This window comes from Mustela erminea, chromosome 5 (assembly GCF_009829155.1).
Source record: "Mustela erminea isolate mMusErm1 chromosome 5, mMusErm1.Pri, whole genome shotgun sequence".
Classification (NCBI taxonomy): domain Eukaryota; kingdom Metazoa; phylum Chordata; class Mammalia; order Carnivora; family Mustelidae; genus Mustela; species Mustela erminea.
In genome coordinates, this window is record NC_045618.1 from 35,628,695 (window position 1) to 35,644,157 (window position 15,463).

At 47.3% G+C, this 15,463-nt stretch overlaps 1 protein-coding gene across 3 annotated transcripts in view; it reads left to right on the top strand.

Moving 5' to 3' along the window:
* Positions 1-15,463, top strand: part of THSD4 (thrombospondin type 1 domain containing 4) — a 571,839-nt gene that overhangs the window by 524,715 nt on the left and 31,661 nt on the right. For all 3 annotated transcript variants that reach the window (XM_032342609.1, XM_032342608.1, XM_032342610.1), the window contains 4 exons: positions 4,701-4,830; positions 5,726-5,930; positions 6,501-6,674; positions 15,014-15,187. In XM_032342609.1, the coding sequence (XP_032198500.1) occupies positions 4,701-4,830; positions 5,726-5,930; positions 6,501-6,674; positions 15,014-15,187 (683 nt within the window). The remainder of the gene's footprint in view (positions 1-4,700; positions 4,831-5,725; positions 5,931-6,500; positions 6,675-15,013; positions 15,188-15,463) is intronic.

Sequence of the window (15,463 nt, forward strand, 5' to 3'; positions counted from 1 at the left end):
TCTGTGACCACTGGCGACTATGATGCATGGTAATCGCCTCCTATTTGTAAGGAAGTCCTATTTGTGACCCTGAAACCCCTGTCCTTGGAAGGGAGGTGGCCACAGAAATGGGAAGGCCATATCCCAAGAAGGTCCTGCTGCCAGGAAACTGTGATGCACTGAGAATATTGGTTTGGGGATTTTATTTTTCTTCTTTCTTTCAAGAGACATGTGCCCGAGGGTACAAGATGTGGGAGCTCTGTATAATTTGCACCCAGGAAATTTTCACAACCGCCTCTAAAGCCTTTATCTTTTTCCCAAGAGTGTTGGCTTAGTGGCTTTTGAGAAGAGAATTGAGGTGTTTGGTTCTTCGTGGGGCCTGGGGTGTCTCCTGCCTGGACCCCCAGCCAGTTCCATGATGACAGAGAAGTGGAGCTCTGATTTCTGGAGCTGACACCATGCAGATATTCGTGGGTTTTTGCTTAATCCGTGTGCAAAGAATTTGGACTGGGGATTCATTGGCCTAACCCCTTTTTTAAGCTTTAGGAGGGAAAAGGAAATGCCCATAGAATGTGTCCTAACAGAGGCAGGAAGCTAAAGCTAAATTACACAAGAAGGCCAAGTCATTTCGGTCACCCCTGGAACTGCAGAGGGGAGTAGGATGAAACACAGCTGACATAGGGACCCGGGGTCCAAATGTGGGAGTACTGACGTTTCCCACCACGGAGTTAGCGGTGCGACGCCCACCGGAGGAACCAGACACCTTTGTGCTAGGTACACACGAGGGAAAGTTGTAAAAAGAAGACAAACTGCCGTCCTGTGGTTTTGTATCAAGGAACGCAGATGTGTAGAAGATGCTCTTCCCCTTGGTGTCTGGAAATATCGCGTGGCCCAGCCTTTCCAGTCGGGTGAGATGTTGCTGCATCTGGATACCGTCAGACAGCACCTCATGGACTTCAGGAGAATAAGAACGAAAACACGTACTGTTGCCCTTTCACCCTTTATGCTGCACACACAGCCCTGCGTTCCCCAAACAGACACCACAGAGCCCGGTGGCCATTCAACGGGTCATTCAAGGCATGATAGAGGGACCCCATTTCTAAAGATTCTGGTTATCTTTCCCCAGCCAACCCCAGCCTGTGGGATCCACACTGAGCCAAACACCAGCCTCCCTTACTCTATTCTCTGGTATGGAGCCAGAAAACCGCTTACACTCCCCAATCTAGCTCAGGTGCATCTCCTCCTTGAAGCTCTTCCTGATTTTGCAAGGTGCAGGGGGGCACTTGCCCCACAAGACCGCATAGCAACTTGGGCCACATTCTTGCCCCAGCTCGGCGTGGCCTAGCTGTCTCTGCTTGTGGACACCTTGTATCGCCAGCCCACAAGGAGATGCTCCTCAAGTGTTTCTTGCACTGATGAATCTATTGTCAAAGGAGGGGTATCCAGCTATTAGAAAAGATGTTAAGAGTGGTTCATACATCACTGCATCCTGGATAAGCAAGGCGGTACTGCCTTACTGTGTTTTATCCGTAGCTTGAAGAATGTGGATTTATGTACCCACCGCTGAAGAGTCTTTTTCTCGACATTTCCATATGATTTGGTTTAATGTTCTTAAAATAGTCTTTCTCCTTTGCCCTGTGGACACACACACACACACAGAGCATCTTTCCCCAACGCTCCCTTCTCTCGTACCCCCAGCCCCTTGCTCTTCCGCCGGATAAATGGCAGCAGCCCATGGATGCCCCTCCTTTGCTCCCTGTAGGGTTTGCTCCCTCCCGGCAGCGATGGCTGGATTGCAGGCAGACAAGGCAATATGGACGCGCCCTTGTTCAGATCAACAGTAGTGACAAATACACCAGGACCACGCCCTTCCGAGCCCACTGGTGCCATCTTGCTCTTGTATGCACAACGCAGACCCACGCCCCCTGTGACCTCACCATTCGTCCCCACACAAATCTTCTCCCATCTTTCCTGGTGGAGCTCCCCAGACCACATGTCTCCAAGCCTCTCAAGGAAAACTCCCCTTATGGTATCACCGTCACAGTGAGGGGTCCTGCCGCTGGCAGCCTGTAGTGGGTCGTACGCCATCCAGCGTTGCGCAGACCTCTGTCTGGCCAAACACTTGGCTTGGATCATTTGACTTTTGGAGTTCCAAGATTTGGACGATTTCATTTTTTTCTTGCTCCGTATTTTGTCCCTCTCTCCACAATGCCACACCAACCTCTCTGCCTCACTGACTTGCCTCCTTTAATATCTGCGGATTACCTGCGGTCCCATTCCCTCCTCCAGGATAACATACTTCTGTTCTGATCAACACGCACAACATAAAACCCAACTAAATTGGTCCCAGATTTTTCCTGCCGCTTGAAGCCCAGCCAGCGCCTGACCTCACCAACCCCAGTCTCACTTGCCAGCAATTCGAGGCGGAATAGAATGGCATGCTGTACAATGAAGAGATGGCCAGGTACCATTGGAGTGACACTCTCCCTCTCTGCAGAAATCAAAACTGACCCAAAGGAAAATACCACGTGGTCATTGGAGTCAAGAATCATAGTTCTGGTGTTTTCACACCAACAGAGAGCGAGCCTCTGAATTTACGTCCTTGGCTGAACACTGGAGCTGGACCGTGGTGGACAAGTGTAGTGTAAGGGCAGTTAAGGATGAGGAAGATCTGTGGCCACGTGCAAACAGCCCTGAGCAGGACCCATCTCTCCAAGGCACAGAGCATTCCTATGGCATCCTGTATCCTTTCAGCTAAAGATTCTAAATTACCCCTCATTGGAGTGCCATAGGGTTGGAGTAGTAACTTTCGCTTTCCAGTCTGCAAACTTGACAGCTAAAAAATTAAACCCACAGGGTCTGAAGGGATAAATAATAATATTTTTACTTAATCCCTTAATAGCTGGGTCCCAAGTGGGTACCCCACGAGGCGTGAATGGAATCTTATTCATCTTTGTAAGTGAGCAGGAGGTGCTTAATGCTTGTGGAATTTAATTTAAACAATCTCTTCATGGAAGCAGATACGTCACGGGACAAAATTTAATTCCATAGAAGTTTCTGTCTCCTATTAATTTTACACTTTTTTTTTTTTTTTACTCTGCCAATAATTATACTTCATTAGAACATTATTTTTTAAATAATGGTCTCAAAGCTACATTATGAGTTTTTACTGCCAGAGTCGTTTTGAAACAAATGATCATTTTAGATTCAGAACTGTCTTCCAATTTGTCCGGCTTCTTACGGGAACTGCCCTCTGGCTCAGGGGTCACAGAAGATCAGCTTCCACAAGCAATGACATGCTTTTCATGGGCGATGAAATATGGAGATATTTATGTGAAAAGTTACCCTCCGGTTACAATTAAACTATCTTAACTTAGAAGTTCAGAAACCCAAAACACCAGGCCAATTAGCAACAGAGCTAAGGCAGAACTGTAGAATAAGTGATTGTGTTCTGCCCAGCAGGAACTGGGTAGTGGCCTAGACTGGGGCCGGCGGGGTGGGGGGAGGACAGACAATTATTTGTGGAAAAACGTATTTTTCAGGCAGTTGTGTGGCCTGTTCCCTGGTTACCTTCCTCACTTTGTACACATCCGTTAGCAATACCCCATGCTACCACCAGAGGGAAGCAGAGAGAGAGAGAGAGAGAGAGAGAGAGAGAGAGAGAGAGACAGGCAGAATGGTCCGCTGTTGTGGTTTTTTTTTTTTTTGGTCAAGCTAGAGATTCCATTTAATGGATTCTGACTTTTTCTCCAAAATACATTGATCACTGGGTGTTATACACAAACAATGAATCATGGTGACTAATATAACATAATAAAAAAATACATTGATTCATATTACCTCAGTGAAACTCAGCTATGTATTTAAAACAAAACAAAACAGCAACAACAACAACCCCGAGGCAGTTAGTATATTTTACAAAGTAACATAAACAAATATTAGACCTCTGATAAATATCCATTCAGTATTTTTACTGAGTGGCTGTTACTCTGCTAGGTACTGGGATTACAGCGATGAACAAGAATTAGTTCTGCCGCTGAGAAGCTCTCTCTCTCACGGGAAGCAAACATCTACTCAAATACCATTGGATCAGTGCTTTATTAGGGAAATGGGTAAAATGCTTTACAGCGTAGGGTGAAGCCAGCTGCTCTCCTAACCCGTCCTGCATCTTCTTACTTCTCTGCTTAAGCCTGACTCACACATTCCAGGCACAGGCAGGCCGGTGTGTTGGGCACTTTTGTTCCTGTTCAGCCGCCTGGACAGCCCCTTCCCTCCAAGACACACATGCCCTTGGCTACCCAAACTCCGCTCTTCTCTAGGATCTAGCTAGACACTCTAGGACCCTTTCTCTGTGATGTCTCCAGAAAATCTCCAAACAGTTATTACTTGTGGTCATTTTATAATCACTCTTCTGCCTCATGGTATCTTGAATTGTTAGGAAAATCGCATCTGCCTTTAGCACATTCCAACTCTGTCTGCAAAGAGATGATAAGCTCTTGGAGGGCAGTAACTCTTCCTGCTCTTGTTTGCACCCACAGTGCCTGGCACAGCCCTTGTGGGGTGTGTGTAAATGCATGAACGAAGGAGGAGTGTGTGTGTGTGTGCATGCTCTGTTCCTGCAGCCCCTCTTTATCGATACCCGGATCTCTGTGCACCTGCACCCTGAGCCCAACATTCGTCTGTGCGGAGCTGTCCTTGACAAGTTCTCCTTGCCCTTGCAGGATCACAGTTCCCTATTTTTCGCTGTGTACACAGAAACACCCACGAAGAGGTTCCTGAGAGCTACTGCGACTCCAGCATGAAGCCTACCCCTGAGGAGGAGCCCTGCAACCTCTTCCCTTGCCCAGCCTTGTAAGATGCAGAGGTCGCCTGTTACCGGGTCGCTTCTGGGGGCTTGTGCATAAGACCTTAGTAGCAGACATAAAATCTGTCTACCTCTGATTTAGAGCCATGAGACTCGGTCTGTTCAGCAAGGGCACCCATCTGGGGGTGAACGAGGAAGCTTGTAGCCTTTAGCCGTGAGCACACACCTGTGGTTATTTGGAGCAATTACGTGCAAGTTTGGTGGGGAAAGCAAAGAGGAAGCTGAGAATGACAGTCTGGCATGGTCGTGTTGTAGGTGAGCTGTGAGCAGAGAGAATGAGGAGAGTCACAAGTTCGTGGGCAAGAAGAAGTCGGGAGAAGTATCTCAGGAGAGGTCTTGGGTGGTTACTGAATGATGAAGAGGACACTTTCAGAAGAACAAGGAGATGGGGTCTCCACATAATTTTCAAAGTATAGAAACATTCTCCTATGTATAGAGCATGTGCTGATGTCTTATGTAACTAAGAGACTAAGCAGGTGACAGGGGAGCATCATGAAACTGACGAGGAAGTAGCTCCTGAGAAGTAAAGAACTCTGCAGAAGATCTCCAAGATCCCACGTGGGTTAATGTTCTACAGGGGGATGCTAAAACTACCATTTGGAGTTTGGGGTTTTTTTTAGATAAAAATCATTTGCACCTTCTCCGTTTTCTTTAATTTTCTAAAACCAGGCTGTCACCACCGGTAAAGAGCTTGTGGACAGAGTTACATTGCTTCACGGGGCCTGACACTTAAGTTGTGCTCTGGGGTGAGGGCCACCCCCGTAATGGTGCTAATGGTTCTATGCGGTTTGGCTCTCGGGGTGGTGCGGGCTCTTGGGGCTCTGCCCTCTTCCCCGGCTGAAGGTGATCCGGCCTTCTTGTGTTCTCTCATTCCTGAGCTAGCTGGGACATCGGAGAGTGGTCCGAGTGCAGCAAAACCTGTGGCCTGGGCATGCAGCACCGCCAGGTCCTGTGCCGCCAGGTGTACGCCAACCGCAGCCTGACGGTGCAGCCGTACCGCTGCCAGCACCTGGAGAAGCCCGAGACCACCAGCACCTGCCAGCTCAAGATCTGCAGCGAGTGGCAGATCCGGACAGACTGGACCTCGGTAGGCGCGGCGGGCAGCCTGGTCTGGAGCTCCCACTGCCAGACTCCCGGCCATTCCCCCCTACCCACTGCTGTCATCCCCACCCCACCAAAGGCCCCACTCAGGGACAGCCCTGAGGTCTCCTAGAGGGAACCCCTCCTGGGGAGTTCTGGAAGGACTGTCTACAGAACCATAGGATGCAACCAACAGCACACGAGGGTTAAGGCTAGTGTGCCCCAATCTTCCGCAGCTCGTGGTAGTCACGTGCATACGGGGGTCACCTGTCTTCCATGTCATGAGACGTTTGCTCCTTCCAGTCTCATACCCGGGTTTCACAGGTGACAGAACGGAGGTCCAGAGCCACAGAGTAGGCGGGACAGACAAGGTGGTCTCAGAGAAGTGGTGGTGAGGTTTTTAGGGCTGGGAGGCTCCCCAGGGGCCCTGCATTGCAGGGGACTTGGGGCCACCCAGGGAGTCTCTCCGCGGTCATCATCCGCTCAGGTGGCGGATGACAAGGGTGAAGGCACCAGGGCTGGGGAGGCTTCCGGAGGTCAAGCTGCACATCCGACTGATGTATTCCTGCTGTTGTAGTGCTCAGTGCCCTGCGGAGTGGGGCAGAGGACCCGAGATGTGAAGTGCGTGAGCAACATCGGAGACGTGGTAGACGACGAGGAATGCAACATGAAGCTCCGGCCCAACGACATTGAAAACTGTGACATGGGGCCCTGTGCCAAGAGCTGGTTCCTCACCGAGTGGAGTGAACGGGTGAGCTGCGGGTGGGCAGAGCGCGCTTCCTGCGGCCGCGACCCAGGGCTACGGCACCCGTGGGCGGGGCCTGCACGTCCCGGGCGCCCCAGCCCCATGAAGATGAGTCCCTGGCTGAGCATCCCAAGGCTTGGGGAAAAAAGGCTTTCTCTGCTTACACAAAGACCGAGGGGCCTGAAAGAATTAGTTCTCCTTCGCGCTGCACGTGAACGTTAGTGAAATCCTGAGTAAGGCGAACAGGTACTCCCACGCCTCGTATGTTGTGTGAGCTCCTGGCATATAAAAGGCCCTCGGCCAATGGCAGGCCCTTCCCTCCTTCTTACGAACTCAGCACAGTTCACAGACTGCCCCCCTTCCCCAGTAACCTGGCCTCCCTTGGGGTCCCTGGGGGCAGGTGTCAAAGATGAAGTCGGAGGCATGTACAGTTAACTGTGTGCAAGGGAAAGCGGCCAGAGATAGAGTTCATCTGTCAAAGACAAAACTAGGCACGCCTAGGTAGCTCAGTCGGTTAAGAGTCTGACTCTTGATTTCGGCCCAGGTCGCGATCTCAGGGTCGTGAGATCAGCCCCATGTGATGCTCCCTTGGGCATGGAGCCTACTTGAGATTCTCTCTCTCTCCCTCCTCCTCTGCCTGCCCCCTCTTCATCACTCACATGTGTGCATGTGCACGCTTGCTTTAAAAAAAAAAAAAAGAAAGAAAGAAAGAAAAAGAAAAATGACAAAAATAGGATTTATAGGGATTCTGGAGTTGGGTCATGGTGACTCTTACACAACAGTGTAGATGTAATCAATTTCCCTGAAGTATACACTTAAAATGATTACAATGGTAAATTTTATGTTGCGTGTATTTTTACCACAATAAAACAAAGGTTTAGGGAAAAGTGCTAAGCAGGATTACAGAGCATACCTTGGGTGGGGAAGAGAGAGGGGGAAGAAGATAATGAGCTCCACCTTCCTTTTCTTACGGAAGCTGACTGATGGACTGGCAGGGGAGAGGCCATCCCGGGATTCCTGCCAGGGCAGCAGACTGGCCCCCACACCAAGGGAGTATGGGTTTCTGGATTCGCTAGAGCCCTTGCGGGTTGAACTGGGATGGAAACAGGACTGGCTGTCTCTGTCCTTAGTGCCTCCCTCTCAGCTGGGCCAGGTGGGCTCCTTTCCCTCACCGGAATACCTCACCATGCTCCCAAACTGGAGTGTGCCTACAGGTCACCTGGGAACCCCCGCGGGGGGGCTGAGTCTGAGTCCCCGCTGGGAGGTGGGCCCGGGAATCTGCCTTCCTGACAGGCTCCCAGGGGCTGCGGAGGCCGCTGGGCCAAGGGTAAGAGGGGACCAGGCTAGTTCCTAGAGTGTCAGGAAACACTGAGCTCGGGAGCCTCCTCTCCCCGCGGCATCACGGGAACGACGGGGCGCTGTCTCAAGTTCAGAGGGGGAAAACTTCCTGCGTCGCCTGCCCGCCCCGTGGGTGGATTCCTGGGCCAGCATCCCTCCCACTGGTGAGCGCCCACCATGGCGCGGTTGTCCAGCATTCTGAGCATCACCCGGCCAATGGTCATAGGGGTTTCTACCCCATCCAGCGCTAAGACACCCCTGAATTTCATCACCGTGATCACAGTAGCACTCCACCTCAGCAGCGGGAGTGGTGGAGGAACAGCCCTGCCGACGCAGCCTCCACCCCACGTGCAGAGATCATCCTGGAGATTTTTAACAAGTGATGGATCTGCTGTGGATTCCGGACACCTTGTGGCTTCTGGCCACGGTCTCTTGGTCCCCAGAGGGCCTCCAGATAGAGAGCCCATATGTAAACACTGAACTCTAAGGGTAAGCCGCGAATTGGGCCTCTGTCCCAGGAATGGGCTGAAATAGGCAAATTAGCCCTCGGGAAAGGCACCGACTCAAAGGAAACAAATGGAGGGTAGGTGCTCTCAAAGTGTGTCCACGGATTCAGCCTTGGGCACCGGAGGCTGAGTCCAGCAGGGCCCACCCCCATTCTGTCTGCACATCCCCTTCCCTCACCCCATCCAAGCCTCCCAGCAGAACACACCTCAGCTCCTGGCAGGCAAGCAGTCCTGGGAGGCCGTCTAGAAGCCACTCTGGTCAGTCTCCTGCCAGCATGAGGAGCCCTCTGCAGCGTCCCTGACTCAGTCCAGCTCCTTCCCAGAAATCCTCAGGTTGAGGACGTTGCCCACCGTGTCCAGAGGGTTTCTCTGGTATGGGACCAAAATGTGTCTTGCGAACTCCCACTCTGGTCGTTTAGAACATGGGTGTGCCCCCCCCCCCCCCGCCCCCCCGCAGCCCTACAGATATTTCGGGACCTTTTCCTCCTCTTCTCCTAAAAATTCTTAGGTCCTTCAACTAATTCTTTTGTTTCTGGATTTCTAGCCATCCCCAAACGCATTTGGGTTCACAGTAAACACCGCGAAGTTAGTGTGCAAACAAACAAATAAAGACAATGATGCCAGGCTTCCATTTTTCTACTGGGAAGACTTTTTGTAAAATAATTTTGGACGAAAATTATTTTTGTCAGATATATGTAAGACCCTAAGCTAAAATGTCTGTGTCCTATAATATAAAAGTTTGTGATACAAACACAGAATTTATAATACCAGTTTAAGTTATGAAACAAAAGGAACAAGATCATTTGAAGTCTAGAGCACTTAAACCCTTTTAATCCTTAATATAGTATATGAGCTCTCATAAAGAACATGCAGAGCTTAAGGTAATAATTTCTTCCATGAATATTCAATGACTCGTATGTCCAAGTAGACCGAAGCTTGGAAATTTTTCTAAAGGTTCACATTCACTAGAGGAAATGGAGGTTTTAGAATGCTCGTGTGAAGGTTAAAAGAGCGGAAATTATTTTCTCAGTAAATTCTTCCTCACCTTCACTAATCATTATTCTAAAATATAAAGAAAATTATTTATATAACAAACAATATAATCAATAAAAAGCTACATACAAAGACAGGCAATGCAAGACAACTGAGTTTATAATGCATCTCAAATATTTCATCTAAAATATTTAATCATGGTTCTTATATGACTACACACTTAATAACTTATCTTTATTTAACAAAATAGTAAAAATACCATTTCTACTTTTTTAAGGGGTATTTGCAAACATTTTCTCTCAAATATATTTTTCACTTAAATAATGTGCATTTCCAGTTAAAGACCTAATGTAGTTATGGATCAAATAATGTTCATTTTTTCTGGTCATAAAGTAAAACATACTGCTATTAAAAAAAAATAATCAGAGGGTACCTGGGTGGCTCAGTAGGTTAAAGCCTCTGCCTTTGGCTCAGGTCATGATCCCAGGGTCCTGGGATTGAGCCCTGCATCAGGCTCTCTGCTCAGCAGGAAGCCTGCTTCCTCCTCTCTCTCTGCCTGTCTCTCTGCCTACTTGTGATCTCCATCTGTCAAATAAATAAACAAAATCTTAAAAAAAAAATCAGAAAGGCATACCTATAATCTCTTCACTAGCAGATAATAATTTAAAATTTTTAAGCTATATTGTCAAGCTTTTTTCTACATAAATACTTTACATATATAGCTTTTTTTGTACTCATACATATTTAAAAGATACAAATCATAATACTATATAGGTATAATTTAGTGGCCTTCCTTTTTTACATATGATTAATTATATACACATTAGTGGCATTAAAAACCTTCAGAGCATGAATTTTAATTAGACTAAGCTATTGTTTTTCTACTATAACTGAATCACCCCCATTCTTTATTTCCTCTCCAACAAATACTTGTAAATTTCCTTTTAATGTAAATTTGCTTTACATTTTAACATAAGTACTTGCTGAATCCAGCCCTTGTCTTAAAATTCTAAATAGAGAAAATATGAGCCCTTTATTCTTCTATTTAAAGAACTTCTTTGCTCTTTTTTTGGAAAGATGTTTTAAGCCATGTCAGTTTAGTGCTGTGATGTAAGTAAGTAGGTGATTTTGCTTTATCGGCCTCCAGAACACAATGTTATTACCGAGTGTTCATGCCTGGAGAAGATGAGTGGGAAGGAGGCGCGGGTGGTTTCCAGGAAGGTGCACTGACCCTCAGTTTCCTCACTGGTAACATTGCTGAATGAGCATTATGGGATAACCTACTTGAACCATGATCTGGTTGAGGCCGGTGCTCTGGGGTGGGCCTTAGAGTCACCACGTAGTCCCGGGAATGACCAGCTGGTGTCAGTCTTTCACACTCGAGTAGCGGCTTTGTGTAAAATCAACCTTGTTAAACTTTAGCTGAGCTCTGCTATTTTTTTTGCAATGGCAATAAACATGTATTAAGCACCTAGTAATGCCATGCATGAGTGAGATACAGCCTCCATGTAATGAGCTCAAGGGGGAGAGATTAAAGAAAATGTGACTGAAGTGCACGAACACTTAAGGATCCAGAATACATCCTATTGCCCAATTTAAGATCAAATTAATTAATCTCTACTTGATTAAATTGAACGTGTAAACTCAAACCTGGGTCTTCTCTTAAAATTCCAGGGCTGTGTCGTTTTCTGACTCAATGACTCATCATAAACACGTCTTTGCAGCCACCTTTAATTGAGGGCAGGCCTTAGCAGACACGGGCATCAGATACTTTTTAGTTCTGTAAATCAATGACAGGTTTAAACACACAGGCAATATTTAATCACAACAGACAAAAAAAAAAAAAAAAAAAAAAAAAAAACCAACTTAGAAAGTCCACCAGCCTCAATTTTGTAACACCTAATATCTAAGGATGTTTTCCAAGAGAAGAAAATAAGACGTTGGGCTTTTTGTTACTTAATTATGGAAGATGATACATGAACCTGAAATTCAGGAAGAGCCATTAGAGCCTTGTAGTCGGTCCCTCCAGGGCTGATTGGGCCAAATTTAGCATTCAGCTGTCACTGGAGCGAGAAGACAATCCTCAAGACACTGTTGCTTAGAAATTTCATGCGTTTCTGTGATTTGTCAGCCCAGGAGTTCAGCTAGGAGTCAGGTCCTTTTCTGGCTACCAAGAGGATTTGGTCCCTTTCTCAGGCATGTCCTTCAGGGACAGTGAATGGGTGTGTTTCAGTGCCTGGCTTCAGAGGGTGGTCCCTGCTGCCCAGCAGGGGCCCATCATTCCCCTTCATTCCTGCTGGGAGGCTTCCAAGCCAGGGCGGGTGTGGGGAACTACTTCCAAGTTGAAATGCCTTGTGCTTTTCGCTGCCGGTCATGTAATAAAGAGAAGTCCCTCGGTAGGGCTCATCCCCATAGTGTTCTCTCATTGGGCACTTGGCTTGGTCCTTAACATTCTTCTTTTATATGAAGCACATGGGGATATGGGGAAATTTTCCCAGATGTGAAAACATTACTTGGTTTGGAAAGCAGACATTAAGTTAGCCGAATGGAAATTACAGGGAAAGAAATACTCTTGGGTTTTGAAACAAGAAGATAACTTAATTTGCTTTGTATTCTTCAGGATTTCAATATCTTGAGTGTTTAAAGCTAGCAAAGAGATCACATCGTATATGGCTGAAGCAAAAAACCCTTTAGCTTAGAACATTCCAATCAATGTAACAAAGGATTTTGTTGTTGTTTTGTTGTAAAAAGGACTGACTCCTTGGCTCCCATTCCTAATAACAATGCAGATAGAGTCACAGGTTTGTGAGCCTGTGAGGGAGAAGAAAAAAACATTTCCTCTGTCCTCTTAAGATCTGCAGTAGAAGCCTGCAAATTAAACTGACAAAAGCAAGATTAACAGGAGAAAAGCCAACACATTTTATGTGATGTTAATTTTTCTGTGTGGCACAGGGAACCTCATAGGAAAGAAGTGAAAATCCCAAAGAAGCAGTTGGGCTTGAACACCTCTATACCATTTTAACAAAGAGTGATAAATTCTGAAGAAATGACTAGACAAAGGAAAGGGGCTTTCCTACATGTAGGAAATGTAGGAAAGTGGCTGAGAAATATATGGGGGTACCTAATGGAAGAGAAGGGTTATTTTCATAAAGTTTATTTCTTTAAACTCATCTTGGCATCAGATACCCAACAGCAATTATAAAAATGTTCTCTTCTTCCTGATACCAGGAATTTATGCACTGCTTTTAGACAGGGAGCAGAAGGGCATAGAGCCTTTCCTGGATCTGATGTTTCTCAATTGCCTTCAGTTCAAAATAAGTCAAAGCAGCATATGTTGGGGTGGCATGTTCTAATCCCCTTTGGGCTCTTTGTTCCAGAGAGATTCTTCCCTGAAAAGTTAGGCCCAGCCCAGCAGTAGTCATGGAAATGTTTGCCTGGTCTTCTGGGTCATGATTTTACAAGACTAGGTAGCAATGCACAAAAATGAAAATGGAAACTTTGTTAATGAACCAGGGTTGTATTTTTTTATTTTCTCAAATTTTATTTAAACTATATTGCTTTTGCTTATTTTGAAAAAATAGTCATATTGATAAAAACAGTGACTCTGTTTTTAAGGGAATACCCATCAGAAACCCTTAGAGTGGGATCTGGTTGTTCCCTAAAGGGCCACTTTCAGAGTTGGAACATGATGGTAACAGAAGAGAAAGGAGCAAGGAAGGACCCAAGTCAGTGTTCATTTATTTAACTGATATTCATGGATTTGCCCATGGGTAAGGTGTTGACCTGAGAAGAAAGTAAAGATGATTCAGTAGTCCCTGACTTCACTGAGCCTATTTCTATAAAGGAAAAAATAGCAGGACGTAAAGAAATGTAATACACAGGAAGATAGGAGGATGAACCATGCCTTGAGAATTCTGAGGCTGGAAAGAGTATATTGAATCGGGCAATCAAGGGAGTTTTCACAGAGGAGATGGCCTTTGAGCTGAGCCTTCATGGATTCCGATGTGTCCTCATGAAGAGAAAGAGTGCTCGAGGCAGTTAGAAGGAATAGCGTGGACAAGGCACCATGAGCACTTGATGCCATCAGGAAGTGGAGGACCCAAGCTCTGTCCAGTGTGAGCTGTGTGGGAAAGAATATTGGGAAGTTAGCCTAGAAGACCAAGGTTGACTGAGGTCGTCTTATAGGAGAGCTTGAAGGCCAGGTGGGGAGGTCCATGTTGGACTGGGACGGCATCAAAAGGGTTTTCAACATGTCACTCCCAGCACCTGGAAGCCCAGCAAATTAGAAAAGGTGGTGAGACTGAGCAACGGGCTGGGACCATAGTCCAGGGGAAGAACATCAGTGGTGTTGGGACCATGGGCAGAAAGAAACAGGACAGGAAAAATGTGGTGAAACTGGAATCTGTGAGACAGGAAGGTTGGCTCGATGGCAGAAGCAAGAACTCAAAAGAATGGTCAACTTTTGAATCCTGGTAGAAATGTAAGCACAAATTGGAAAGCCAAGAGTAGTAATGGGGTTGGGGTGAGGCGGTGCTGCATTGTTCTACATGGTGAACATGAGGTATCTGGGGAGCACTCAGATAAGAGATCTGGAAAGTTCTGAACAGACAGGAAGAGAAGCAAAATAAGGCAGCATTCCAAAGCATTTCAAGATAGATGGAAAATGCTCTTTCAGACAGATGGAAAAGCTTTGGACTCAGGAATGTGTTTAGTAGGCCTTAGATGAGAACAAAGTGTGCTTGCAGGAGAGAAATCACTGGTGGTTACGTGGCTTTAAGTGAAGACCTTGCCTCAGTTTCTCTACCTTAGAGTGGGGATATATATTTCAAGCCCCCATACCATTTACTGAGCACCTGCTGTATGCAGACCACATTATTCATTGCCTGTAATCCTGCCAGGAATGTGCTCCTATGCCAGCTGTCCAGATGAGCATGCCACAGGTGGAAGGGGCTGGGTCCCTTGCCCCAGGCCATCCAGCTAGTAGGAATATTAACATGGGCATGTCTGGTTCCCAGGTCAAGTTCTTTTTCTATAGGAAGCTGTCTGCTAATACTGTCACAGCTGTGGCCTTCAGGGACTGAGACCCCTGCCTTACTATTAGGCAGCAAAGTTGAGGTGACAGACGTCACTTCCCCAGCTTCCCCAGAACAGCCCAGACTCAGCTACCAGCAAGTAGACCTATGCCCAAGTGTTCATGCTTTCATTCTTCTGCCGCTGGATCTGTTTTCAAAAGCAAAAGTCAAAACAGGTTGCCTGACAAGTGTAAGCATATCCATCGCAACGGTGGGACAGGATATTTGGAATGAAGACTGTCCTAGAAAAGCTAAGATGGAGGTTTGCCATACTGATGTCCCATAATGGAATAGGCTGTGCGTGAAAAATGGTCAGGGACTCCTAGGGGAAATAGTAAGCAGGGAAACAAGATGTTCAGTCCTTCATGTCATTAGAAAGGGGTCCCAGAGCCTGCAGGGGGTCTCCCCTCTAACGCACCCATCTCCTGTCTTGCAGTGCTCAGCAGAGTGTGGGGCTGGAGTGCGGACACGCTCTGTGGTGTGCATGACGAACCACATCAGCAGCCTGCCCCTGGAGGGCTGTGGGAACAACCGGCCTGCGGAGGCCACCCCTTGTGACAATGGGCCCTGCACAGGCAAGGTGGAGTGGTTTGCAGGGAGCTGGAGTCAGGTGAGTGGCGGGAGCTGGCTGGGTTCTTCCGTCCCTGGTCAGCGAGCATACACACTGGGGTGCGGGCGGGTGGGTGGGTCAGGAAACCGGACTCAGTGTACCTCAGGATCCTGGGTCTGAATCCCAGTGGTGCTCCCCATGGCCCTGGAGAAGCTGCTTATGCTCTGGAGCCTCTCTCAGTCTGCAGAGTTTCTTGAGCACCTACTAATTGCTCATCTCAGCACCTAGAATATGTCAATGAGCAACACAAATATCCCTACCCTCAGGGAGTTTATG